The following is a 27,800-nucleotide window of genomic DNA, read 5'->3' on the forward strand; positions in this document are numbered from 1 at the left end:
GGGAGGGTGAGACATGTCTCCCCACCAATACTGCTTGTGGTTTGCCTGCCAGGAAGTTGGAGATCCACTGACACAGGGATGGGTTAAGTCCCAGGTCCTCCAACTTGGTGGTGAGTTTGGAGGAGATTGAAGTGTTAAATGCTGAGCTGTAGTCTACAAACAGCAGTTTAACATAATTTCCCTTCCTGGTGTCCAGATGGGTCAGGGCTGTGTGTGGTAGCTGTGTGATGGTGTCATCTGTAGCTGTCAACACTAGCAAGATTATTGATTGGAATCAATTAAATTAAATTAACCATATTAAATTGAAGTCAGATAATTAACTTAATTAAGTATTGGAATCAGATCATACATTAAATATTGGAGTCAGATGTTTAAGCAATAAAGTTAATACACGCATTTAACCTTCAACAGTGCCTACTTCCGTCCTTATTTTAAGGAGTGTGGTGTATTAAATATTACAATTTTACACTTAGTCATACACTATCATGGTGAAAAAGAGCAACAGTGTTAAATAGGTTAACTGAGGTGAGAAAGACTGAGAAATTCAAGTTCAAAAAGAGTTGATTCTTTGATTCTAATGTTTTTGGGATTGAGTAATGACTTCAGAGTCAGTTCTGTACAATGAAAATGATTCAGAGAGAGAGAGAGAGAGAGAGAGAGAGAGAGAACACATTGAGAAAACAGGAGTTGTTATGATTCAGAGAACATTTTATTGAGACTTAAAGAAAATTAATAAAAGTGAAATGTGTACCAGAGTTTGCTGTAGGAGAAGCCTAAACTTAAAGAACTTAATATTTTAAACTTATACACATAATTGTTTTCATGCATATGCTAGACTAAATGCAGTGAAGCTAATGATGATGCATCACTATAACCGAAACAGCCAGTAGAAAGATAAAGACAGAACACATTACTTTTATCTATTTTTTTTTCCTCTGATATGACATCATACATTTGTAAGAGTGATATAACTAATTTTGAATCTCTTGGCAATAGATTGGTAATGAATGAATTATGTATGAATAATAATCATTGCAAAGATGGAATTTTCAAATTTAAAAAATCAGTTTTCTAATACATATACAGTATTCACAAACAAAATAATTATCTGATATGGAGTAATTTATAAATGTCATATTTATTACAGTAAAATCTCCTAATAGACAGAAAAAGATGTATTAGTGAAAATTAGAAAATATCAAACAAGTGATCCTTTTTTGTTCAAGCTTGAACATAAATAATTTATTTCAGATCACATAATCTCACAGTTGATCTCAAATCGAGCCAGAATCCAGCGTATAGAGGCTGAGTGAATGTGGTGTGGACTCTGTGGAGGAGCTTCATCGTGTCAGAGACGCTGTAGAAGGACAGAGTTCCTGCACTGTGATCCACATACACTCCTATTCTGGAGGATGTTATAACTCTGAGTGCAGTCTGAATGTTGTTGTGCCAGATAGAGTGAGAAGAAGAAGAACACTGAAGGCTCCAGGACTGACTGTTGCCTCCAAACACACTCTCATAACCTCCTTTTCTGCTGATGTCTTTATATGAGACTGATATGAACACATAACCCTTACTGCTCCACTCCACCTCCCAGTAACAGCATCCACACACACTCTCCTTACACAACACCTGCCACCGAGAGTCAAATCTCTCTGGATGATCAGAGTACGGCTGCTTGATCTCACTGTATGTCACCACTCTGTTCTTCTCAGACAGAATGAGATTATAATTTACTGTGTTGGGATCCAGAGTCAGATCACAGAAATCTAAACACATGAAAAAATGTGAACATGGTAGATATTACAGGATAAATCCATGTGGAGTGTGAGACACCTGTCTATGTGTGTGTGGGTGTGTGTGTGTTTTACACGTACAGTGTAGAAAATCTTCTCTGCTCTTTGGTTCTGAGGGTAAAATCATCTGAACTGCTGCAGCTGTGGAGACAGAAACAAAATGGAGACAGAAAAATCAGTTAAAAATAAAAAATATTAGTAATGCATACTTCTTGGGTTTGCAGCACAGTCCTCATATAATATAATAACCACTAATTTTCTCCTCACTATTCCTGACATACAGTGTCTTATTTTCCAAACATGGTCTTTCTCCACAGTGATTGCTGTTTTTACTTTCTTTCTGCCTATTCAGTTTGTCAAAAAGGGGATATTCCATCAACAGCTTGCAGGTCAGCTATATTTTCTAGGATCTCACACCTCTGGATCTCTAGTTCAGCTTTTGTTACCTCTGATTGTGGAATACCTAGATACTTCTAGGTGCCACGGTGGAAGTGGCTTTGATGAACAAAGTGTCACAAAGGTCTGGTAGTGACTGCAGGCCTACTTTAGGGTGGGACTGGGTGAACACTGGACAAGACAGCTTAGTTGGAGTTACTTGGTTAGTAGATCCTGAAGCACAGGTGGATTCCTCCCCAGGATCATATCTGGTGGTATGTACAACCACTCCAATGTTCAGCAGATATGACCACAGTAATCTCTGAAACAGGATATGCCTTGTGGGTCCCATGTACATATGTAATATGAGTGGCCTTCTTGTAGTCAATGCAGCTGTCTGGGATTTACCATTTTTACAGACAGACATTGCACTCCCAGTATCCACAAGTGCTTGTACTTCTTGGCCATTGACTAAAACTTCATAGCAAGCAGTGTAACATTTTTGGTCCTAGCCTTTGACCTGTTCTCCTTCCTGGGCACATAACAAAAGCCATTTAATTTTTGGTTTCCTAATGGGCACACTGTGATCAGGTTGTTGACCTGTAAAAACAAACAGGTCTCTTTTTTGTGGCAGGTCTTTCACAGCCAGTTTCCCTGAACAGCTGGTGGCAAGATGTCAATTTTCACCAGTTTCGCCTACTACAGTTCATTGCTGTTGTTAGCCTTGTCTTTGTCCGTCACTGTATAGGTTTCCACAGTCTTTTTGATTAACAAAGACACTAGACATCACGTCCATTCCTTAGCCAGCTATAGGTCCTAGGCAACTGCTCAAAGCAGAGAAAGTCACGTTCAGCATTTTCCCTCTGTTTATATGCTTTAATGTAGAGCTGCTTTTCTGGTACCAGACTTTGGCTGGTAGGAGGTGCTGTGGTAGTTGTTTAGAGTGGAATGGGAGGCTGCAGCAGGTTCAGTTCCATGACTAGTCTAAGGTCTTGAATATTTGGTCACACTGATGTGATGTTTGGGTTTTGGTGTAAGAAGTCCCTGCCCCTCATTCTGGGCCTCTGAGGACTCTGCAGGCTTTTTAATTTGCTGGATGCACCTACAAAAACCTCTGAGCTCCTCAAGGAAGTCTTACACCCTTCTTTGCTGGTCCTTCAGGAATGTCTTCGTCAGCTCCATCATGTCTGCTTCAGCTGCTCTAGATCTTGACACAGGAAAGGGAGAGCTTGTCTTAAGACATCTCCCTGTTGCTCCAAATTGTTCTCCTCCTCTTCTTTCTCAATGGTGTCCCATATGACATCTGCTGAATTGTCCAGATCTTGCCTGGTCTGTGATTACAGGCATCAAAGGCCCATTCTTACTCATGTGGTTGATATGCCTTAATTATGTTTGTGACTGTGGCTGGCCATCCAACTGTTGACACCAAATGTAAAAAGGCATGATAAATTTTTTGCTTGGTTGATAAAATTAAAGAGGGGGGATGGTTCAGACACGACAGCACATAGGTGCAATTTACACTGAGTGAAAAAAAAAAATAGAAAAAAATATTTACAAATATTTACAAATTGATATTGGAAGGGTACTAGCAAACAAATTAGCTTGGTGGTTAGAAAACCGCCATCCCTGAAGTTACACTGCATTTGGGTACAGGATTAGACTGCCTCACTGGCCCTACTGAAACTACCTATCTACCTGAAGCCAACCCACAACATAATATCATCTTTCAAATAGAGAGCATCATTCACGTGATCATATGAAATCATTTCTGTGTGTTTTTGGGAAATTCGATGTCTCTCTTTACCGTGCTGCAGAGAAAGTAAAGATTTCCCAGCAGGACAATTTCTCTCATCATGTTTAGGGATTTTGATGAATTCCTCCTGGCAGAATTCCTCCAGTCTCTTTTTCAGATCAGAGAGAGATTTCCTCACTCCATCAAATGAGAGATGTTGATTGACAGTGATGCTGGGTGAGTCCTCACGTCCAGAAGAGACACAGAGAGACTGGAAACTCTACAGAGAGAAAGAAAAACATCATGGAGAAGGAGAAAGGTGGAGAAATATACATGTGATTATACAGACAGGTGTGTGTGTGTGTGCGTGTGCATGTGTGGATCAGACAGTGAGTGTCACCTGGAGGAAATGGATGTGATCGTGTGTGTGTGAAAGCTGCTCCAGCTCAGTGACTCTCCTCTGAAGATCAGCAATCTCCTGCTCCAGTTGCTCCAGGAGTCGTTCAGCTCGACTCACTTCAGTCTTCTCCTGAGCTCTGATCAGCTCCGTCACCTCCGAGCGCTTTTTCTCCATGGAGCTGATCAGCTCATTAAAGATCCTCTCACTGTCCTCCACTGCTGTCTGTGCACTCAGCTGTTAGGAGACACACAAGATCAAAGTACATGATAGTAAAGCTCAACTACCATTCCCACTCTTACTCTGATTCACTTTACACATTGCATGTGCATGTTTGTGTTCACTGCTCACCTTTATAGTGTTCACAGCCTGTTTCAGCTCCTGCACCTTCTTCTGTTTCTCCTGGATTCTCTGCTGGGATTTCATCTGCTCCTCCTTTAGCTCACTCTGAGGACAAATAAAATACATTTCACTGTTTATGCATTATGAGTTTATGAGCTCAGTGGCTGAATATTAACTGCTGATAAAGGGTTAAAGTTCACTCTGGTTTATGCAACTGTCTCTTGTGCTCTTTTGTATCATTAGTATGTATGGTGTGTGGTTATTAGGTGTGTCTTCTTAGTACCTGCTTAAGCTGATGGAGCCACACCCTGGATGCCTGCCAGATAGCATTAAATATTCAAAATCAAACTCAGATCCTATCAATGAACTGTGCCTGTCTCTTGTTTAAGACTGAGTCTCATGGCTGTAGTCCCATCAACACCATAGCCATTAATGGCCGGGGACAAGAGAGCAAAATTGGCCATTCTGCCTAAGAATAATGGTTTTGCCTCACCCTGTCAAAGATGGTTACAGAAATGTTCAATGACTGGTGTGACCATTTCAAAGGAAACAAGAAAAACTTGCCCAGTATCATCACCGGGGAAGCCGTCACTGCCAACAGGTCTAGTACTTCTTATTTCTATGCCTCAAGCATCCTAAAATATACTTTAAACAGGAAGGGACTATTTGAGAAAAACTATTTCAGACGTTTTACCCAATTCCAAAATCTAATCAGTTTGTCTGCTGTTTACAATAATTCCATATAAATCCAACCACTCATTATTGCTCTAATGAGAATCTCAGGTGGATGCACAGACAGACAGATGGATGGACGGATGGACAACCCCAAAAGAATGATTCCACCACCAAGTGGCAGAGGCATAACAAAACAGAGTGAATTATTTAAAAAATGTTTTCAGTTCTCACCTGTTTTTCAGTTCTTTTTGATGCAACGGGGACAGTTTCATGATCTTTGTGTTTATCCATTGTACACCAAAGACAGATGAAGCTTTGATCAGTAGAACAGTAGATCTCCAGCACTTTATCATGCTCAGAGCAGATCTTCTCTTGCAGATTTCCAGAAGCTTCGATTAATGTGTGTTTTTTCAAAGCAGGAACTTCATAGTGAGGTTTCAAATGAGTTTCACAAAAGGAGGCCAGACACATCAGACAGGACTTGACAGCTTTGTATTTTCTACCTTTGCAGAAATCACACTCCACATCTCCAGATCCAGCGTAACAGTGAGCAGGAGAAGCAGCTTGGACTTCAGTCTTCTTCTTCAGTTTCTCCACCACTTCAGCCAGCATGTTGTTTCTGCGTAGAACAGGCCTTGGAGTGAAAGTGTCTCTGCACTGAGGACAGCTATAAACTCCGCTCTTATCTTCCTGATCCCAACAGTCATTAATACACACCTTACAGAAACTGTGACCACAGGGGATAGTCACTGGATCCTTCAGTAGATCCAGACAGACTGGACAGCTGAACTGATCCTGATCTACAGAAATACTGGCCTCGGCCATTTTCCTGAACTCACACACTGAGAGAGAAAGAGAGAGGATGGCACTTAGAGTTTTGTATTCTCTGAAATACTCTTTCTGGTTCTGTGAGTTACAGTGACAGAGAAAGAAGGTGGAGCCTTAACAACTGGGTGTGAGTGCAGGATTTAAAGGAGAAGTATAGTGGTGGGGATGTGGCCAAGCATCCCTTTTAAATGGAGAGCAGAGTCTTCGAGAAGGAATGGGTAATTTCATGAATGAGCATACACTAGTGAGGTGTGACAGCCGAGCAGAGAGAACCCGTGGTGCAGCATGTATTTTGAAGTTGAAATATTTCCATTGCGAATGTTGCTGGGCTGAAAACCACAGACAGGCATCTTTAAATAACATACCTCTGTTCTCTCCCATGCCTGCCTGTGTCCAGTCATGGAAGTGGAAATATTGTGCTGGCTCTCCCCCTACCAAGCTAGGACATGGGTCCTGCATTAAGGTCACACAGTGTGGGATATGTACAGCTCTCACTAGGGAAATGGAGCCGGAAACAACCAGGCAATCGGTGAGACCCCCTCCCCTTGGGATTCACCCGAGGCATTTCCTTCTGGAGCAGTCACAAGGTGATACTCTGAGGCACACCTTCGAACAAATGAGAGTAATTGATGGTCAATTAGTATAGCCAGGGGTCGCAGTATCCTGTGTGTATTTCTCTATTATTAATGATAGCCTTTATCACATGATGCTGGCCTCTCAAACCAAGGAAGAAAACACCCAGTTGCTGGTTTCAAAGTCCTGCAGGGAAATGGTTTTCCATGCAGCTCACCATAATCCTATGGCTGGGCATTTAGAACATTATAAAACACTAAAACATCTCATGGCCCGTGTCTGTTGGCTGGCCATTCATGGCAGTTGGTGACAAATATCAGCTGGTGAATCCTGTGGCCAGTAATGCTGTGAAGAGCTCATATACTGTATGAAATTGAATGATCACAAAATTGACAAATGCTTGACAACTTCCCTCAAACACAGTGCACCTATTTTCCATCTGTCCACACGTATTTAGTGCCACGCGTTGACAAACTGATCGGTTAGGTGTGTGTCACTTTCATTCTGAATGTACACTGCACAACAGCCCACTGTTACATTCTGTTGACTTCTTGCTTCCTTTTGTTTTAAAGACAGATGCATCAGACAAAGGGCTGGGAGCCATGTTGTCCCAGGTAGTAGAGCAGGAGGAGCACCCAGATCTACACATCTGTCACAAGCTCACAGTTTCGAAGAGCAGGTATATCAAGTATATAGGCTTCATTGTATGAACGATGTCAGTGTGCAGACCACTCTTTGGTATCGGAAGCTATAGCCATTCAAGTTTGAGGTGGTCTAAGGCTCAGATGGCTGTAGTGGGATTCCTCTCTTGCTGGAAGGAGATGGCAGCAAATCACTTATCTTACTTTTACATCAAACACACTTTTAATCTGTTGCATTCCCATACAGCAGTGTTAAAGGAAAAGTTTGTTGGTTTGAGTATTTCAGAAACTGCTGACCTCCTGGGAATGTCATACACAACAGTCTCTAGAGTTTACACAGAGGGTTTAACATTTAAAATGTTAAACAGTTAAATTTTAAAGCTTAAAATAAAATATTGTAATATTTAAAGGTTAAAATGTTATACATGTAGTTCGTTTAAGGGCTTGTGTTATGCCAGGTGCTTGCTAGGCATTTGCTAGGAGTTTGCTATGCTATTCCAAGCAATTGCTGTGGTGTTGCTAAGTGGTTGCTGTAGTGTTGCCTGGTGGTAGCCGGGGTGTTGATAAGTGGTTGCTGTAGTGTTGCCAGGTGGTAGCTAGGGTGTTGCTAAGTGGTTGCTGTAGTGTTGCCAGGTGGTAGCCGGGGTGTTGATAAGTGGTTGGTATAGTGTTGCCAGGTGGTAGCCGGGGTGTTGATAAGTGGTTGCTGTAGTGTTGCCAGGTGGTAGCTAGGGTGTTGCTAAGTGGTTGCTGTAGTGTTGCCAGGTGGTAGCCGGGGTGTTGATAAGTGGTTGCTGTAGTGTTGCCAGGTGGTAGCTAGGGTGTTGCTAAGTGGTTGCTGTAGTGTTGCCAGGTGGTAGCCGGGGTGTTGATAAGTGGTTGGTTGGGTGCTGCTAGGTGGTTGCTATGTTACTCCAGGTGGATGCTAGGATGTTGACAGGTGGTTGCTATGCTATCCCAGGTCATTTCTAGGCTGTTAATAGGTGGTTGCTAGGTTAATCCAGGTGGTTGCTATGGTATTTTATTTGGGTGCTAGGTGGCTGCTATGGTATCCCAGGTAGTTATTAGGGTTTTGCTAGATGGTTGCTATGGTATTTAATATGGCTGCCAAGCTGTTGCTAGGTGGCTGTTATGCTATACCATATGGTTGCTAGGGTGTTTTTAGGCAGTTGCTATGGTATTCCAGGTAGTTGATAGAGTGGTGTTAGGTGGTTGCTATGGTATTCCAGGTGATTGCTAGGGTGTTTCTAAAAATAAAAGGCATAAAACACTTAAGGAAAATGATCAACTTTGGGGTGGTAACAGCAGCGTCGCTTCATGCTAGCACGCCCCATCAGGTTTTATTCCTATTCAGTGTAGGGTAAATACTTATGCATGGTACTAGAGACTAGTTTGTGATTTAAATGTACCAACAATGTTAAATATAATTTAAGCTACATTTATATTTAAGCTATGTTTGTGTTCTTCGACTTTCCCATTCATCATCAGCTAAACGATTAAATATGCACGCTTAAGACTTCATTCACATGAAGGGAAGAGAAATGACAGAAAATGATCCACACACTTGTGTATGTTAAATTTCTTTACTTAGGAAAAATAAAGCAGGTTGATTGCAGTGTAACGATGAGTCCTGGGTAATTTTACTAAAAATAACATTATTATTCACTCTGGATCACATAATCTCACAGTTGTTCCGTAGTAAGGCATCCAGAATCCAGCGTATAGAGGCTGAGTGAATGTGGTGTGGACTCTGTGGAGGAGCTTCATCGTGTCAGAGACGCTGTAGAAGGACAGAGTTCCTGCACTGTGATCCACATACACTCCTATTCTGGAGGATGATGGAACTCCGAGCTCAGTCTCAATGTTGTTGTGACAGAAGCAGAGTTTAGACGGAGAACACTGCAGACTCCAGGACTGATCATTGTATCCAAAGCCACAGTCATCACTCACTCCTTTCCTGCTGATTCCTTTATATGAGACTGCTATGTAAATCCATCCATGACTACTCCACTCCACCTCCCAGTAACAGTGTCCACACATGCTCTCCTTACTCAACACCTGCAACCAGCAGTCAAATCTCTCAGGATGATCAGAGTACGGCTGCTCTCTCACCCTAAATGTCACCGCTCTGTTCTTCTCAGACAGAGTGAGGTGATTATGTGCGGTGTCAGGATCCAGAGTCAGATCACAGAAATCTAAACACATGAAAAATGTGAACACGTTAGATATTAATTACAGGATAAATCCATATGGAGTGTGAGACACCTGTCTATGTGTGTGTGTGTGTGTGTGTCTTTTATACGTACGGTGCAGAAAATCTTCTCTGCTCTTTGGTTCTGAGGGTAAAATCATCTGAACTGCTGCAGCTGTGGAGACACAGAAACAAAATGGAGACAGAAAAATCAGGTGCTGTAAAAGACAGAAACAGTTTAAAGTGATAGAATTTGTGTTATAAAGGTATCAGGTACTCCTAACTCCTCTTGTCCTCTGTTTCTCATTTTTTCTATACTTACTGTCGTCCTTTCTATCAGTGTCCTTCTCTCTGTCTCTGTGCCCTCCAAAATTATTGGCACCCTTCATAAAAATGAACATCTCTTATTGGCATGCATTATTTTGTTTATGAAGGGTGCCAATAATTCTGGAGTTTTCTATTAATGCAGGAAACAAATACCAACAAGAGGACAAAACTGCAGTGTGCAGTCAGGGTATAAAGTATCGGAGAGACTCGCAATAACGCTGCAGTTATTCAGTTGCTTGAAACTTGAAGGGCTTAAAAATGTGTGAGATTCAAATGTTTTCTGAATGACATAGAAATAATGTTTATTAATAATATTATATAAGCACAAGTGACTCAGGAGAAATGCATTGCACCTTCTACGGGTGATGTTTCCATGTCGAAAGTGTTCACAGCCTATTTCAGCTCCTCCTTTAGCTCACTCTGTGAACAGATAAAATGCATTTCACTGTTTATGTATTTATGAGTTCACGAGCTCAGCGGGTGAATATTAACTGCAGATAAAAGGGTTAAAGTTCACTCGGGTTCTGCAGAGCTTTAACACTGACTATTGCTCTTTATTCAACTTTAAAAGAATGAAAGTAGAAGTTAATAGTGTGTGCTGATTAGTTTTTAATCATTACTAAAGCATGGGCTGTTTAAACCCAGTGAGGTTGGGTTAGCATGAGAATCCCAAATGGTGGGTTGATTTAAAAAAAAAAAAAAACTAATTTATTATGGTTACCGTGTGAGCATCACGTGACCAGCCCATTTTCATATCAGCACAACTAAGATTCATGCAGCATTTTTTCTCTAGTGTGAAAGCATCATTACTCAGATACACTCAGTATCAATGTCAGTATGATATCCATGTACATTTTGGAATCATGAGCGATGAATATCAAACGCAGGATTAAAATTAACTCCACTGCTCTATCCAAGGTGATACCAATTTGACTTATTTATTACAGGAAACCAACTTCACGTATATTTCCTTCTTAAATAATGTTGTCAGCCTTATGTCTTATTGTCAGCAGGCTAACACTGGCTTAGAAAGACAAACTACACATTAAAAATGCTTTGCCTACATAATGTCTACAGAAAGATAATTTCAAATAGTTCAATCGAATTATCAGTTAAGTTAAATGTAAACATTTGTTGCAGTTGCAGCTGATTTCTTTAATTTCAGACATTTTCTGCTTGCTGTTCTGTCTTGACAGAGACAGTGGAAAATTCCAGAAAATAAATCATGATCTGTGATCTGTGATCATGATCTAAATCAAGTCTGTTCCCTTTTAGATCCACATCCCAACCCACTATGCTGATTTTCCCATCAGTCACAGTGGCTCAAACTGACCCAACTACCTGACCCAACAAGCTAAACCCAACAACTGAGTTGTAAAAATAACCCAGTATTGTTTCGAGTGTGTGTAGGAGTAAGGAGAGATTTACTTAACACTTACAGTATGAGCCCAGCTGTGTATGTATTATGAGCAAAGTGGTTAAAGATTGACTGAAGAGTTAAAGGTCACTTGTGCTCTGGTCACCGTGCTATTATGAAAATTTTGACCTGTACGACACCTGGAATCATTCACATGATTTTGTGAATTTATAACCAACTAAGACATTACAAATTAGATTAGAAAAATAATTAGCATTATTTGGAAGAAAGATTTTAAGGTTATGTCACCTTTTTAGTTCTCGCCTCTTTACAGTACGGTGACCTCTGTGTTCACCCACCATACACAAATAACAGATGAAGATGAAGCAGATCTTCTCTTTTACTTTTCCAAAGCCTTTTTGGCAAAATTGCAATTCTCAAAGACAGATATTGAGACTGATAATGAGCATTAAGATGAGATTCACAGTAAGATGGCAGTCTCTCCAAACACAATTCCATGGATTTCTCCAAGTTCAGAAATCACACTCTTCCAGTTTTAGCAGCTTGGACTTCAGGGCTCTACTCTGAAACCAGATCTACTAAAATATCACAATTTGTTTCTGTGTTCAGAGTTTTTAGTCTGTTGCTCTGAAGTGAGCTTCCTGGTTCTGAATTTGTTAAAGTGAGAGAGGCAGAGCGAGTGGAGGTTTAAAGAGACAATGAACTTTTTGTGTGAAGTTTTTTGTCTTACTCTGTAGTGCAGTTACACACGTCTCCTTTAAATCCTGCACTCACACCCTCTCTTTAAAGCTCCACCTGCTTTCTCTGTCACTATAACACACACACACACACATACACACACAAACACACCCAGAGAGAGAGAAACACACAACCAGTTATTTTGAGAAAACTCTAGCGAGAGAGAGAGAGAGAGAGAGAGAGAGAGAGAGAGAGAGAGAATACTAACAAATTGTGGAAATGCCATTTTCATTACATTGTGATTATGTTTTGGGATCATTTGAATGTGAAAAATCCTTAAAATGTGCATTTCCAAGTAGCAATGAAAAGATAGTAGTAGTAATGAAAGTAGTCATGTAATGTAGTAAGTAATATTTTGGGTTTTGTCATCAGTTGATTACAAAGCCTGAGGTTGAAATGTGTGTGTTAGGACAGCGAGGATCTGAGGAGCGCTGCCTTAGAGAGAATCAGAGGAGAACCTCTCGTACTCCAACTTGTGTACCAGTTCCACCTGAGAAATCATCACTGTAATGGCCAAATTCTCCTGCACTTATTATTTAAATATCATATCCAACATGCCCTCTGACATCTCCAGCAATGTGATGTTATGAGACGGATCTATGTGCAGAGCCGCAGCGCTGTACTCTCAGCTCCGGATATGACGTACAGTTTGCGAGGCTACCTACATTTAAGTTTGTAGCATGGAGTGGACAGGTGAGGACAATGGAAGTGAATGAAGTACAGCAGGATCTCATAAAGCTTCACACTGCTTACACAAGAGACCTGTGAAGAAAAGCTTAAAAAATGACTTTGAGACTTCTCTTTGTAAAAATGAGCATTACCTGAGGTCCGTGAGCCTCTTTCATAAACTATACGTACATATGTATCTTACACAAATGGTCCTGTGTTGTAAAATCATATTACACTGGATATTCTACTTTTTTATTTACAGTTGTGTAGTGGACAGTATCCAGATGTGTTCATAGCAACCGTGTGTTATATTAGCAGTGTTGTCTATGTTCTTGTCTTTGTTATCTAATTGTAATGTGTAATGTCTATAAGCACAACAACAAGTTCAACAACTGAGTCGAAGTCCCTGTACGCTAGTGTACTGGTCACTGCACCAAGATTCTTATACTGAGTCTAATCGAGTCTGATTCTTATTCATTCTGATTCTGATTGAGTGTAATTCTGAGTCTGATTGATTCTGATGCTAATTTCTGATGATAATTTGCTTTCATGTCCTTTTTTAGGCCTATTAAAATTAGATTTGAGCTTTCCCTAAGCAAATCATGCAACACACACACACACACACACTGATCACATTATCAGATTAATGTAAACAAATAACTCATGAAGACAGTTTAGTGGGTTAATCCACAATGCAGAACGATGGACAGTGAGGAAAACACATTTATACACCGTTTATTGCAATGAAACAGAAATACTGTAAACTTTTTAGTCATGTGATATGTGAGTTTTCACCGTAATAGCTCGTTATACAAAATATATTATTTTTTACCTACAAAAGCCACTTTAGATGAGAAGCTGAAACTTAAAGGACTTAATATTTTAATGATATTTTACACCTGATAGTTTTCATGCGTATGCTAGACTGGATGGAGTGAAGAGGCAAATTGGACAGATGGAAATTTGAAAAAAAAAAATCATACACAATCAATCGTAGTTTTTTGTTTAAAACATACTGTACATTCAGAAACAACATAATGTTCTAAAATATATTCTTTTTTTTATAATATTCCCAATCATAATATCCAAATGTCCTAAAAGACAGAGGAAAGAAGATAAGAGTATTAAGGAAAATTTCATTATTAATCATTATTTGAGTAAGCTTCATATAAAAAGTAAAAACCACCTTTTATTTTAGATCACATAATCTCACGGTTGATCCTCTATGAGGCATCCAGAATCCAGCGTACAGAGGCTGAGTGAATGTGGTGTGGACTCTGTGGAGGAGCTTCATCGTGTTAGAGACGCTGTAGAAGGACAGAGTTCCTGCACTGTGATCCACATACACTCCTATTCTGGAGGATGATGGAAGTCTGAGCTCAGTCTTAATGTAGTTGTGCCAGAAAATGAGAGATGAAGAAGAAGAACACCGCAGACTCCAGGACTGATCGTTGCCTCCAAACCAACACTCTTTACCCCATCCTTTCCTACTGATGTCTTTATATGAGACTGATATGGACACCCATCTCTCACTGCTCCACTCCACCTCCCAGTAACAGCGTCCACACACACTCTCCTTACTCAACACCTGATTGTAGTAGTCAAATCTCTCTGGATGTTCAGAGTACGGCTCCTTTCTCTCACTGCACTTCACCACTCTGTTCTTCTCAGTCAGAATGAGGTAATTATGTACTGTGTCAGGATCCAGAGTCAGATCATAGAAATCTAAACACATGAAAAATGTGAACATGTTAGATATTAATCACAGCATATATTTATGTGGTGGGTGAGACATTGTGTGTGTGTGTGTGTGTGTGTGTGTGTTTTACACGTACAGTGCAGAAAATCTTTTCTGCTCTTTGTTTCTGAGGGTAAAATCATCTGAACTGCTGCAGCTGTGGAGACACACAAACAAAATGGAGATGGAAAACTCAGGTGCTGTAAAAGACAGAAACAGTTTAAAGTGATAGAATTTGTGTCTGATGTTTAATCAGCGTTTTATTTCAGAAAACACATTCTCTAGGTGTGGGATTTAAATGAGATTTTTTCCACTTCTGAATGATGGAGAAATAAACTTTATTAATAACATGAGCACGAGCAGAGAGCTGCTTTGGTAACTAAAGACTACAGAATAAATGTTATGACTGAATAAATCTTATTCATATGACTTATGAACTCTCTCTGTCTCTGTCTCTTTGTAGGAGTGTGTGAATAAATGTGTGTGTGTCCTCTATGCTTTATTAATAGTAGAATAACTGAGAACAAAACAGAAGCTTTTACACTATTAAGACATGAATAAAAAGTGTAACTGTATAAAATGATCTTTCCAGTAGAGAGCAGCAATAACAGGAAGTTCACGTGATCATATGAAATCATTTCTGTGTGTTTTTGGGAAATTTGATGTCTCTCTTTACCGTGCTGCAGAGAAAGTAAAGATTTCCCAGCAGGACAATTTCTCTCACCATGTTTAGGGATTTTGATGAATTCCTCCTGGCAGAATTCCTCGAGTCTCTTTTTCAGATCAGAGAGAGATTTCCTCACTCCATCAAATGAGAGATGTTGATTGACAGTGATGCTGGGTGAGTCCTCACGTCCAGAAGAGACACAGAGAGACTGGAAACTCTACAGAGAGAAAGAAAAAACATCATGGAGAAGGAGAAAGGTGGAGAAATATACATGTGATTATACAGACAGGTGTGTGTGTGTGTATCAGACAGTGAGTGTTACCTGGAGGAAATGGATGTGATCGCGTGTGTGTGAAAGCTGCTCCAGCTCAGTGACTCTCCTCTGAAGATCAGCAATCTCCTGCTCCAGTTGCTCCAGGAGTCGTTCAGCTCGACTCACTTCAGTCTTCTCCTGAGCTCTGATCAGCTCCGTCACCTCCGAGCGCTTTTTCTCCATGGAGCTGATCAGCTCAGTAAAGATCCTCTCATTGTCCTCCACTGCTGTCTGTGCACTCAGCTGTTAGGAGACACACACACACACACACACAAGATTTAAAGCTCATCTATCCTTCCCTCTCTTACTGGGACTCTAAATGACTGGTTGTCCATGTTGTGTGTGTTTCTAGGAGCAGCTCTGTCTCTGCTCACTGCTCACCTTTATAGTGTTCACAGCCTGTTTCAGCTCCTGCACCTTCTTCTGCTTCTCCTGGATTCTCTGCTGGGATTTCATCTGCTCCTCCTTTAGCTCACTCTGAGGACAAATAAAATACATTTCACTCTTTATGCTTTATGAGATTATGAGCTCAGTGGGTGAATATTAACTGCAGCTAAAGGGTTAAAGTTACCTCTGCTTGGAGTGAAAACCTTCAGTCTGAATAAATTAGACTTGCATTTCTCACCTGTTTTTCAGTTCTGTATGCTTTAACTGAGACGGTGTCGTGGCCTTTGTGTTCATCCGTCATACACAGATAACAGATGAAGCTTTGGTCAGTACGACAGTAGATCTTCAACACTTCATCATGCTCAGAGCAGATCTTCTCTTGTAGATTTCCAGACGCTTCCATTAACTTGTGATTTTTCAAAGCAGGAACTTCATAGTGAGGTTTCAGATGGGTTTCACAAAAGGAGGCCAGACACATCAGACAGGACTTGACGGCTTTGTGTTTTCTCCCGCTGCAGAAATCACACTCCACATCTCCAGGTCCAGCGTAACAGTGAGCAGGAGAAGCAGCTTGGACTTCAGTCTTCTTCAGTTTCTCCACCACTGCAGCCAGCATGTTGTTTCTGCGTAGAACAGGCCTTGGAGTGAAAGTGTCTCTGCACTGAGGACAGCTATAAACTCCGCTCTTATCTTCCTGATCCCAGTGACCATTAATACACACCTTACAGAAACTGTGACCACAGTGGATAGTCACTGGATCCTTCAGTAGATCCAGACAGATTGGACAGCTGAACTGATCCACTGAAAGCTGATCTACTGAAATACTGGCCTCGGCCATTTTCCTGCACTCACACACTGAGAGAGAGAGAGAGAGAGAGAGAAAGAGAGAGAGAGAGAGATACACTCAGAGTTTCGTTTTCCCTGAAATGAGGAGTCACTTCCTGGTTGTGTGTATGAGAGAGAGCGAGAGAGAGCGAGCGAGAGCGCGAGAGAGAAAGAGGAGGAGCACAAAGACAGACTTCATGAACATTCCTCTGTTAACCATTTCTTAGACACAATTTCTTCTGGCGCAAAAAAAACCCTCCAATCTGCACCATATAGGATTCTAGCCTGTGTATGCATGTGTAAGCATGTGCATTAGTCTGTGCACAACTTACATACATTTTCCAAGCCATCTGTTAACAATCTAAACAAAGTCCCCCCAAACCAGGTGTGTGAATGAGCATGCATTTGTGTGTGTGTGTGTGTGTGTGTGTTGTACAGATCAGCAGATTCCTTGCAGGCATTAAGCTTTGCTTGTTCTTAAAGTGTTGAAGGGATGGAACAGCAGTGCAGTCACCATCCGACACATTTCATCTCCACTTACTAATTCGTTTGCATACTAGCTTACTTGAATGCTTGTGTTTTAGCATACTAGTTTAGTTGCATACTCCTTTGCAAGTATGTAAGGCAATCATAATTCACGTACTGCTACCTGTATGTTTATTAATATTTACCACAACCTCAAAATCTCCTTACAGAAAGCTTCACTTTGTACGTTTTTCATAGTTAAATAACAACACTCAAACACTCGTTTATTGTTAAAGTATATGCACGTCCACCACTCAAGTCTCTCTCCCTCTCTTCCTTTTTTCCTTCATCCAGGTTTCTCCAGTCTCTCTCTGCCAGACCAGATGCGTCTCCTGCAGAGTGCATGGATGGAGATCCTGATCCTGCGTGTGGTCTTCCGTTCGCTGGATGCTCAGGACAGCCTGGTGTTCGCCGAGGACTATGTGATGGATGCCGAGCAGGCGAGGCGAACCGGTTTGCTCGAGCTCCACGCGGCCATACTGCAGCTCGTCAGGAAGTACAGAGCCATGGGCCTCGAGAGGGAGGAGTTCGTCACACTCAAGGCCATTGCGCTCGCCAACTCAGGTACAAATACACACATCATCATGTGGTCAATTTATCAAATCATGAAGATGCAGGTCAAGAGCTTCAGTTAATGTTCACATCCAACATCAGAATGGGGAAAGTGTGATCTCAGTGATTTTGAATGTGGTATGGTTGTTGGTGCCAGATGGGCTGGTTTGAGTATTTCAGAAATCTTCTGGGATTTTCACACACATCAGTCAGTAGAGTTTACACAGAATGGTGTGAAAAACAATTAAAACAATCAAATAACCTCTCTTTACAAACGAGAACAGCAGAAAAGCATCTCAAGATGCAGGACACAATGAAACTTGAGGCAGATGGGCTACAACAGCAGAAGACCATGTCGGGTTCCCCTCTTCTGTCAGCCAAGAACAGGAATCTGAGTCTACATTGGGCACAGGCTCATGTGTCTCGCACATACACAGGAAGTGAACTGTTGTGCGTGATAAAAACTCAATAAAGAGTCTAAACACGGGCGGGCATTTCTTCTTATTTTTCTTTACTGAACTGTCTGCAGTAATGAAGCCGGAGACTTACGAGAAAAAAGGATGGCCAACAAAACACTAACTCAGTATCAATACAAAGAGTGGCCAACTAATATATATTCCTGAGTTCTATCCAATACACTACATTTCCTCCCCTCTAAATAAGGAAGTCTCACACAAACAATTTCCTTACAAATAAACATGGCAACTTTTTTTTTTCCTCTTTTACAAAAATAAATGTAACAATCAAATAACTATTGTTTCATTTAAATCTTTCTTATAAATTCAGACGGTTTGGAGGTTTCCGTACACGGGTAGAGTAACGTCTCTCTTCGCAGATAGGAACAGGTGACTGTGGCGCTTTACAGGGAGTTACTGTGCCATCTGATGGTAGGGCCGTTTCACTTCCATTGGTAGCAGGGACAGTAGGTGTAGATGGAACATTCACTGGAACACTCTCCAGAGGAACATTTGAGCTTCTCAGCTGATCAATATGCCGTCTCCAGAGGATGTCGGGAGCAACCTCCACTGTATACGAGAGTGGACCTGTTCTTTCTTTGACTCTTGCAGGCATCCACTTGTGATCTCCTCTGTAATCCCTAGCAAGCACATTATCCCCCACTTCCAACTCGCGTGTTTTTCCTCCTCCTTGCAATTGTTTCAATTCTTTGTCCTGTATGGTTCTTTTCAGATTTGGTTTCAACAAATCCAGCCTAGAGCGTAAGGGTCTTCCCAGGAACAACATGGCAGGGGTTCGATTCGTGGTAGCATGGGCTGCGTTTCGATACGCAAACAGGAAATTTTGCAATTTTTGATTTAGTGTCATTTTTTCATTTGTCATGGCGCGCAGAGCATTCTTTAAGCTTTGCACAAATCTCTCAGCTAAGCCATTTGTAGCAGGGTGGTATGGCGCTGAGGTCAAATGCTTGATCTCGTTGTTCTTGAGGAAGATTTGAAACTCTGCAGATACAAACTGGGGCCCGTTGTCGCTCACTAGCTGTTCAGGTACACCAGTCCTTGCAAAGAGTTCTCTCAGTACTGTCACCGTTTGAGAAGCAGTTGTGGAGGTCATACTGAACACTTCAGGCCACTTCGAACATGCATCAACAACAACGAGAAATGTAGTGCCCATGAAGGGTCCCGCAAAATCAACATGTATCCTTTGCCACGGCAAAGCGGGCCATTCCCAAGGGTGTAATGGGGCTGCTTTTGGCATCTTTTGAACATGCTGACATCCTGAGCAATGCATGGCAAGCTGCTCGATCTGCTGATCTATTCCTGGCCACCATACAAAGCTTCTTGCAAGTGACTTCATCTTGACTACTCCTAAGTGTCCGACATGAAGCTCCTCCAAGACTCGATTTCGCAACTTAGCAGGTATGACGACTCTTAAACCCCATATGATGCAACCTCCATCCAAAGCCAGTTCGTCACGGCGCTGATAGTACTGTGCGAACCGGCTCTTTGCTTCTGCGTTCCAGCCATTTTGTGTAGCTGCGTATACCTGAGACAATGTGGGATCCCTCCTGGTTTCTCTCTGAACCATTTCAGCTATAACAGGGGAGCCCTCCAATTGCGCAAGTGTAAAAACATCCAAAGATATGCTTTCTTTCACTGGCTCTGTGCTAGTAAGGTCTAATGGCGGGCGTGAAAGTCCATCTGCATTTGCATGTCTATGCGTTCTTTTGAATTCAATCCGGTATCTGTGTCCTCCTAGGAACAAAGCCCACCTCTGCATCCGTGCTGCAGCTGTCAGTGGAACTCCCTTCTGTGGACTGAATATTGAAACCAGAGGCTGATGGTCAGTGACCAAGGTAAACTCGTTCCCATACAGATACTGATTGAATCGTTTAACCCCCCCAGACCAAGCTCAGCGCCTCCCTATCAATCTGAGCATAGTTCTTCTCCGCAGCGCTGAGAGAACGTGAAGCGAAGGCTATAGGTCGTTCGGTCCCATCACTCATCACATGGGACAACACTGCACCGATGCCATACGGTGAGGCGTCACATGCCACTTTCAATGGTTTATGGGGGTCAAAATGAGTCAATACTGTGTCTGACATCACCAGTCGCTTTGCTTCCCGAAAAGCTTCCGTACACTGCTTTGTCCACATCCATTTCTTTCCTGCTTGCAACAGGGCATTAAGGGGATGGAGAACAGTGGCTAGATTTGGCAAAAACCTGTTGTAGTAATTGACAAATCCCAGGAATGACCTCAACTGTGAGACATCTTTGGGTGGTGGAGCCTCTGCTATGGCTCTCAACTTGTCAGGACACTTATGTAGGCCATTTGCATCGATTTGATGTCCACAGTATGTGATGCTGCTCTTAAAGAACTCACATTTGTCACGTCTTGCTCGTAGCCCAAAATCTTCCAGTCTCCTTAACACACGTGCCAAGTTCTCCAAATGTCTACTGTCATTTTCACCTGTAACGATGATGTCGTCGAGGTAACATTGAGTACCAGGGCAGCCTTGAAGCACTTGATCCATAGCCCTCTGCCATAAAGCGGGCGCTGAGGCAATGCCAAAAACCAGCCTGTTATAGCGATACAATCCCTTATGGGTGTTAATAGTCAGAAGCACTTTTGAGTCTTCCTCCATTTCCATCTGTAAATATGCTTCCGCCAGGTCGATTTTGCTGAAGTGTCTACCACCAGAAAGTGTGGCAAAGATATCCTCTATTCTTGGTAGTGGATATTGTTCTACATGCAGTTCGGGGTTGACAGACACCTTGAAATCTCCACAAAGTCTTACACTTCCGTCCTTCTTGGATACAGGAACAACTGGAGTTGCCCAGGGACTCCAGTCAACCTTGGATAGTATTCCTTCAGCTTCCAATCGATCCAGCTCAATTTCGACTTTCTGGCGAATAGCATAAGGAACAGGACGTTCCCATGCCTGGTTGAAACACTGTTACAGCACCATCCAGCACTCTTTCCAGTTTCTTTTGAGTATTCCATGCATCAGGAACTGTGACTTGCAGACTTTTAATGGATTCCCAGTCCAACCTTAACTTTCGCAACCAGTCACGTCCCCAAAGTGCTGGCCCCTCTGTCTGTACTATGTACAGATCCAATTCACTCTGCTGATCATTGTACTCAACAGTAACAGGCATTACCCCAATGGGAAGTATAGGCTCACCGGTGTATGTTTTTAGTTTAACAGGTGATGGCTTTAGCTTAACATTGTCAAAATGTCTCTCAAACTCATTCTGTGACATCACGGATACAGCGGAGCCTGTGTCCAACTCCATTCGGATGATTTTTCTATTAATTTGTGGCATCAGCCAAATTGCTTGCTTCAAGTCACTTTTCAGACTGTAAATTTCCAAGTTTGCCAGCACAGTATCACTTTCTTCATCTGAATTCTGAGCGATAACATGCACATTCCTGCTTTTCTTTTTCTGAGCCTTGTACTGTCTGTCTTTCTCACTGTTTGGTACATCAGATCGACATGCTCTTTGTATATGTCCAATTTTGTTGCATTTCCTGCAGGTTTCTGTTTTAAATCTGCACTGGTTTGCTTTGTGTCCACCCTTATTACATCGGTAACACAGTTCACTTCTTTGCATTATTTTCTTTGCTTTACTCACTGCAAACATTTTGTTCACCGACATTTTTACTCCTGACCGCAACTCCACCGCGTCTCTGGCAGCTGTTTCCATGGCTACTGCAATTTCAACTGCACGTTTGAAAGTGAGATCAGCCTCCGTGAGCAATCTCTTCTGAATACTCTCTTGTAAAATGCCACAGACTAGACGATCTCTCAGCGCATCATTCAGTCCATCCCCAAACTGACAGTGTTCAGATAACTTTTTCAGCTCAGCTACGTACGCTGCGATTGACTCTCCTTCGTTCTGATTTCGCTTGTGAAATCTGAATTGTTCTGCTATGAGCAGCGGTTTCGGCGCTAGATGGTCTTGCATCGTTTTTACAATGTTGTCGAAGCTGACATCAGCAGGCTTTGCAGGTGCAGTGAGGCTTCTCAGCAATGCATATGCTTTTCCTCCAATTGCACTCAACAACACAGACACGCTTTTCATTTCCAATATCGTTGGCTTTGAAATACTGCTCCATTCGTTCACAATACATTGTCCAATCATCCGTCCCACTGTCAAAAGCGTCAAGTTTTCCAATATAACCAGCCATCTTTGCACAGTTGCACTGTCCTCCTCCTGTTCAAGGCTGCTTGTCTTCCTACTTTTCCCAGAAAAAAAAACGCCCAGTCCGAAAAAAAAAAAAACTAGGAAAAGCGCTTCGGAGTCTTTATCATGTCCGTGTAAACCTCGTCGCCAATTGTTGTGTTTGTGCGTGATAAAAACTCAATAAAGAGTCTAAACACGTGGGGGGCATTTCTTCTTATTTTTCTTTACTGAACTGTCTGCAATAATGAAGCCGGAGACTTACGAGAAAAAAGGATGGCCAACAAAACACTAACTCAGTATCAATACAAAGAGTGGCCAACTAATATATATTCCTGAGTTCTATCCAATACACTACATGAACAGTCGCTTGTTGCTTGCATGTGATCTCTGTAGCCTCTCAACTTAGATAAAAACACAACCTGGATACATATGCTAGCTCTTGTAAAAAAAAAATAAATAAAAAAAAAAGGAGCATGCTAACATTGGATGTTTTTTTAACAATGAGTTCAACAGCTGAGTCGAAGTCCCTGTATGCTAGTGTACTGGCTCACTGCCAAGATTCTTATACTGATTCTAATCGAGTCTGATTCTTATTGAACTCGATTCTGATCGATTCTGACTGATTTTATTTGGCAATGAACACTTGTGTACCTATACTGCCCTCTAATGGTCAGGGTACAGTTTTGCACTGATTTTTAATCGGAAGTCCTGTACTCATCCATTTGTTAAAGAATAAACATTACATACACAAGAAGAGAGAAAACACGGTAAAAGGACTCAGCACTTCTGAATCATTTCGTTTATAAAGACCAATACTGTTCATTTGCTTTCATGTCCTTTTTTAAGCCTATTAAAATTATTTTTGAGCTTTCCCTAAGCAAATCACGCAACACACACACACACACACACACACACACACACACACACACACTGATCACATTATCAGATTAATGTAAAGAAATAACTCATGAAGACAGTTTAGTGGGTTAATCCACAATGCAGAACGATGGACAGTGAGGAAAACACATTTATACACCGTTTATTGCAATGAAACAGAAATACTGTAAACTTTTTAGTCATGTGATATGTGAGTTTTCACCGTAATAGCTCGTTATACAAAATATATTATTTTTTACCTACAAAAGCCACTTTAGATGAGAAGCTGAAACTTAAAGGACTTAATATTTTAATGATATTTTACACCTGATAGTTTTCATGCGTATGCTAGACTGGATGGAGTGAAGAGGCAAATTGGACAGATGGAAATTTGAAAAAAAAAAAAAAATCATACACAATCAATCGTAGTTTTTTGTTTAAAACATACTGTACATTCAGAAACAACATAATGTTCTAAAATATATTCTTTTTTTTATAATATTCCCAATCATAATATCCAAATGTCCTAAAAGACAGAGGAAAGAAGATAAGAGTATTAAGGAAAATTTCATTATTAATCATTATTTGAGTAAGCTTCATATAAAAAGTAAAAACCACCTTTTATTTTAGATCACATAATCTCACGGTTGATCCTCTATGAGGCATCCAGAATCCAGCGTATAGAGGCTGAGTGAATGTGGTGTGGACTCTGTGGAGGAGCTTCATCGTGTCAGAGACGCTGTAGAAGGACAGAGTTCCTGCACTGTGATCCACATATACTCCTATTCTGGAGGATGATGGAAGTCTGAGCTCAGTCTTAATGTAGTTGTGCCAGAAAATGAGAGATGAAGAAGAAGAACACCGCAGACTCCAGGACTGATCGTTGCCTCCAAACCAACACTCTTTACCCCATCCTTTCCTACTGATGTCTTTATATGAGACTGATATGGACACCCATCTCTCACTGCTCCACTCCACCTCCCAGTAACAGCGTCCACACACACTCTCCTTACTCAACACCTGATTGTAGTAGTCAAATCTCTCTGGATGATCAGAGTACGGCTCCTTTCTCTCACTGCACTTCACCACTCTGTTCTTCTCAGACAGAATGAGGTTATAATTTACTGTGTCAGGATCCAGAGTCAGATCACAGAAATCTAAACACATGAAAAATGTGAACATGTTAGATATTAATCACAGCATATATTTATGTGGTGGGTGAGACATTGTGTGTGTGTGTGTGTGTGTGTGTGTGTGTGTGTTTTACACGTACAGTGCAGAAAATCTTTTCTGCTCTTTGTTTCTGAGGGTAAAATCATCTGAACTGCTGCAGCTGTGGAGACACAGAAACAAAATGGAGACAGAAAACTCAGGTGCTGTAAAAGACAGAAACAGTTTAAAGTGATAGAATTTGTGTCTGATGTTTAATCAGCGTTTTATTTCAGAAAACACATTCTCTAGGTGTGGGATTTAAATGAGATTTTTTCCACTTCTGAATGATGGAGAAATAAACTTTATTAATAACATGAGCACGAGCAGAGAGCTGCTTTGGTAACTAAAGACTACAGAATAAATGTTATGACTGAATAAATCTTATTCATATGACTTATGAACTCTCTCTGTCTCTGTCTCTTTGTAGGAGTGTGTGAATAAATGTGTGTGTGTCCTCTATGCTTTATTAATAGTAGAATAACTGAGAACAAAACAGAAGCTTTTACACTATTAAGACATGAATAAAAAGTGTAACTGTATAAAATGATCTTTCCAGTAGAGAGCAGCAATAACAGGAAGTTCACGTGATCATATGAAATCATTTCTGTGTGTTTTTGGGAAATTCAATGTCTCTCTTTACCGTGCTGCAGAGAAAGTAAAGATTTCCCAGCAGGACAATTTCTCTCACCATGTTTAGGGATTTTGATGAATTCCTCCTGGCAGAATTCCTCGAGTCTCTTTTTCAGATCAGAGAGAGATTTCCTCACTCCATCAAATGAGAGATGTTGATTGACAGTGATGCTGGGTGAGTCCTCACATCCAGAAGAGACACAGAGAGACTGGAAACTCTACAGAGAGAAAGAAAAAACATCATGGAGAAGGAGAAAGGTGGAGAAATATACATGTGATTATACAGACAGGTGTGTGTGTGTGTGTATCAGACAGTGAGTGTTACCTGGAGGAAATGGATGTGATCGTGTGTGTGTGAAAGCTGCTCCAGCTCAGTGACTCTCCTCTGAAGATCAGCAATCTCCTGCTCCAGTTGCTCCAGGAGTCGTTCAGCTCGACTCACTTCAGTCTTCTCCTGAGCTCTGATCAGCTCCGTCACCTCCGAGCGCTTTTTCTCCATGGAGCTGATCAGCTCAGTAAAGATCCTCTCATTGTCCTCCACTGCTGTCTGTGCACTCAGCTGTTAGGAGACACACACACACACACACAAGATTTAAAGCTCATCTATCCTTCCCTCTCTTACTGGGACTCTAAATGACTGGTTGTCCATGTTGTGTGTGTTTCTAGGAGCAGCTCTGTCTCTGCTCACTGCTCACCTTTATAGTGTTCACAGCCTGTTTCAGCTCCTGCACCTTCTTCTGCTTCTCCTGGATTCTCTGCTGGGATTTCATCTGCGCTTCCTTTAGCTCACTCTGAGGACAAATAAAATACATTTCACTCTTTATGCTTTATGAGATTATGAGCTCAGTGGGTGAATATTAACTGCAGCTAAAGGGTTAAAGTTACCTCTGCTTGGAGTGAAAACCTTCAGTCTGAATAAAGTAGACTTGCATTTCTCACCTGTTTTTCAGTTCTGTATGCTTTAACTGAGACGGTGTCGTGGCCTTTGTGTTCATCCGTCATACACAGATAACAGATGAAGCTTTGGTCAGTACGACAGTAGATCTCCAGCACTTTATCATGCTCAGAGCAGATCTTCTCTTGTAGATTTCCAGAAGCTTCCATTAACTTGTGATTTTTCAAAGCAGGAACTTCATAGTGAGGTTTCAGATGAGTTTCACAAAAGGAGGCCAGACACATCAGACAGGACTTGACGGCTTTGTGTTTTCTCCCACTGCAGAAATCACACTCCACATCTCCAGGTCCAGCGTAACAGTGAGCAGGAGAAACAGCTTGGACTTCAGTCTTCTTCTTCAGTTTCTCCACCACTTCAGCCAGCATGTTGTTTCTGCGTAGAACAGGCCTTGGAGTGAAAGTGTCTCTGCACTGAGGACAGCTATAAACTCCGCTCTTATCTTCCTGATCCCAGTGACCATTAATACACACCTTACAGAAACTGTGACCACAGGGGATAGTCACTGGATCCTTCAGTAGATCCAGACAGATTGGACAGCTGAACTGATCCACTGAAAGCTGATCTACTGAAATACTGGCCTCGGCCATTTTCCTGCACTCACACACTGAGAGAGAGAGAGAGAGAGAGAGAGAAAGAGAGAGAGAGAGAGATACACTCAGAGTTTCGTTTTCCCTGAAATGAGGAGTCACTTCCTGGTTGTGTGTATGAGAGAGAGCGAGCGAGAGCGCGAGAGAGAAAGAGGAGGAGCACAAAGACAGACTTCATGAACATTCCTCTGTTAACCATTTCTTAGACACAATTTCTTCTGGCGCAAAAAAAAACCTCCAATCTGCACCATATAGGATTCTAGCCTGTGTATGCATGTGTAAGCATGTGCATTAGTCTGTGCACAACTTACATACATTTTCCAAGCCATCTGTTAACAATCTAAACAAAGTCCAGGTGTGTGAATGAGCATGCATTTGTGTGTGTGTGTGTGTGTGTGTGTGTGTGTGTTGTACAGATCAGCAGATTCCTTGCAGGCATCAAGCTTTGCTTGTTCTTAAAGTGTTGACGGGATGGAACAGCAGTGCAGTCACCATCCGACACACTTCATCTCCACTTACTAATTCGTTTGCATACTAGCTTACTTGAATGCTTGTGTTTTAGCATACTAGTTTAGTTGCATACTCCTTTGCAAGTATGTAAGGCAATCATAATTCACGTACTGCTACCTGTATGTTTATTAATATTTACCACAACCTCAAAATCTCCTTACAGAAAGCTTCACTTTGTACGTTTTTCATAGTTAAATAACAACACTCAAACACTCGTTTATTGTTAAAGTATATGCACGTCCACCACTCAAGTCTCTCTCCCTCTCTTCCTTTTTTCCTTCATCCAGGTTTCTCCAGTCTCTCTCTGCCAGACCAGATGCGTCTCCTGCAGAGTGCATGGATGGAGATCCTGATCCTGCGTGTGGTCTTCCGTTCGCTGGATGCTCAGGACAGCCTGGTGTTCGCCGAGGACTATGTGATGGACGCCGAGCAGGCGAGGCGAACCGGTTTGCTCGAGCTCCACGCGGCCATACTGCAGCTCGTCAGGAAGTACAGAGCCATGGGCCTCGAGAGGGAGGAGTTCGTCACACTCAAGGCCATTGCGCTCGCCAACTCAGGTACAAATACACACATCATCATGTGGTCAATTTATCAAATCATGCAGATGCAGGTCAAGAGCTTCAGTTAATGTTCACATCCAACATCAGAATGGGGAAAGTGTGATCTCAGTGACTTTGAATGTGGTATGGTTGTTGGTGCCAGATGGGCTGGTTTGAGT

The 27,800-nt window shown here is 41.6% G+C and overlaps 4 protein-coding genes across 5 annotated transcripts; 1 reads left to right on the plus strand and 3 right to left on the minus strand.

Moving 5' to 3' along the window:
• Window positions 1-702: 702 nt before the first annotated feature.
• LOC113528881 (tripartite motif-containing protein 16-like) lies at window positions 703-8,756 on the minus strand. Its single transcript, XM_053231783.1, has 6 exons — window positions 5,549-8,756; window positions 4,652-4,747; window positions 4,304-4,537; window positions 3,976-4,183; window positions 1,878-1,937; window positions 703-1,769 (listed from the first exon to the last, which is right to left on the minus strand). Exons 1-6 carry the CDS (start codon window positions 6,140-6,142, stop codon window positions 1,243-1,245), a joined length of 1,719 nt encoding a protein of 572 aa, XP_053087758.1. The 5' UTR covers window positions 6,143-8,756; the 3' UTR covers window positions 703-1,242.
• Window positions 8,757-8,806: 50 nt separating this feature from the next.
• Window positions 8,807-11,989, minus strand: LOC128317872 (tripartite motif-containing protein 16-like). 2 transcript variants are annotated; one of them, XM_053231787.1, is made up of 4 exons: window positions 11,544-11,988; window positions 10,231-10,297; window positions 9,666-9,725; window positions 8,808-9,554 (listed from the first exon to the last, which is right to left on the minus strand). In XM_053231787.1, the coding sequence occupies exons 2-4, from the start codon at window positions 10,250-10,252 to the stop codon at window positions 9,022-9,024; spliced, it is 615 nt and encodes a 204-aa protein (XP_053087762.1). In that variant the 5' UTR covers window positions 10,253-10,297; window positions 11,544-11,988; the 3' UTR covers window positions 8,808-9,021. The 2 variants fall into 2 exon arrangements, with proteins under 2 accessions (XP_053087763.1, XP_053087762.1); XM_053231788.1 differs by lacking the exon at window positions 10,231-10,297 and having other exon boundaries at window positions 8,807-9,554; window positions 11,544-11,989.
• Window positions 11,990-13,381: 1,392 nt separating this feature from the next.
• On the minus strand, window positions 13,382-27,385 carry LOC113528883 (uncharacterized). The gene is made up of 15 exons (XM_053231626.1): window positions 25,970-27,385; window positions 25,726-25,821; window positions 25,356-25,589; window positions 25,089-25,248; window positions 24,462-24,521; window positions 23,813-24,345; window positions 20,032-21,078; window positions 18,458-19,733; window positions 17,569-17,676; window positions 16,006-16,670; window positions 15,762-15,857; window positions 15,390-15,623; window positions 15,125-15,284; window positions 14,498-14,557; window positions 13,382-14,387 (listed from the first exon to the last, which is right to left on the minus strand). The coding sequence occupies exons 1-15, from the start codon at window positions 26,570-26,572 to the stop codon at window positions 13,852-13,854; spliced, it is 5,868 nt and encodes a 1,955-aa protein (XP_053087601.1). The 5' UTR covers window positions 26,573-27,385; the 3' UTR covers window positions 13,382-13,851.
• On the plus strand, window positions 27,044-27,741 carry LOC128317812 (estrogen-related receptor gamma-like). The gene is made up of 2 exons (XM_053231627.1): window positions 27,044-27,059; window positions 27,370-27,741. Exons 1-2 carry the CDS (start codon window positions 27,044-27,046, stop codon window positions 27,708-27,710), a joined length of 357 nt encoding a protein of 118 aa, XP_053087602.1. The 3' UTR covers window positions 27,711-27,741.
• Window positions 27,742-27,800: the final 59 nt, after the last annotated feature.

Source organism: Pangasianodon hypophthalmus, chromosome 30 (genome assembly GCF_027358585.1).
Source record: "Pangasianodon hypophthalmus isolate fPanHyp1 chromosome 30, fPanHyp1.pri, whole genome shotgun sequence".
NCBI lineage: Eukaryota > Metazoa > Chordata > Actinopteri > Siluriformes > Pangasiidae > Pangasianodon > Pangasianodon hypophthalmus.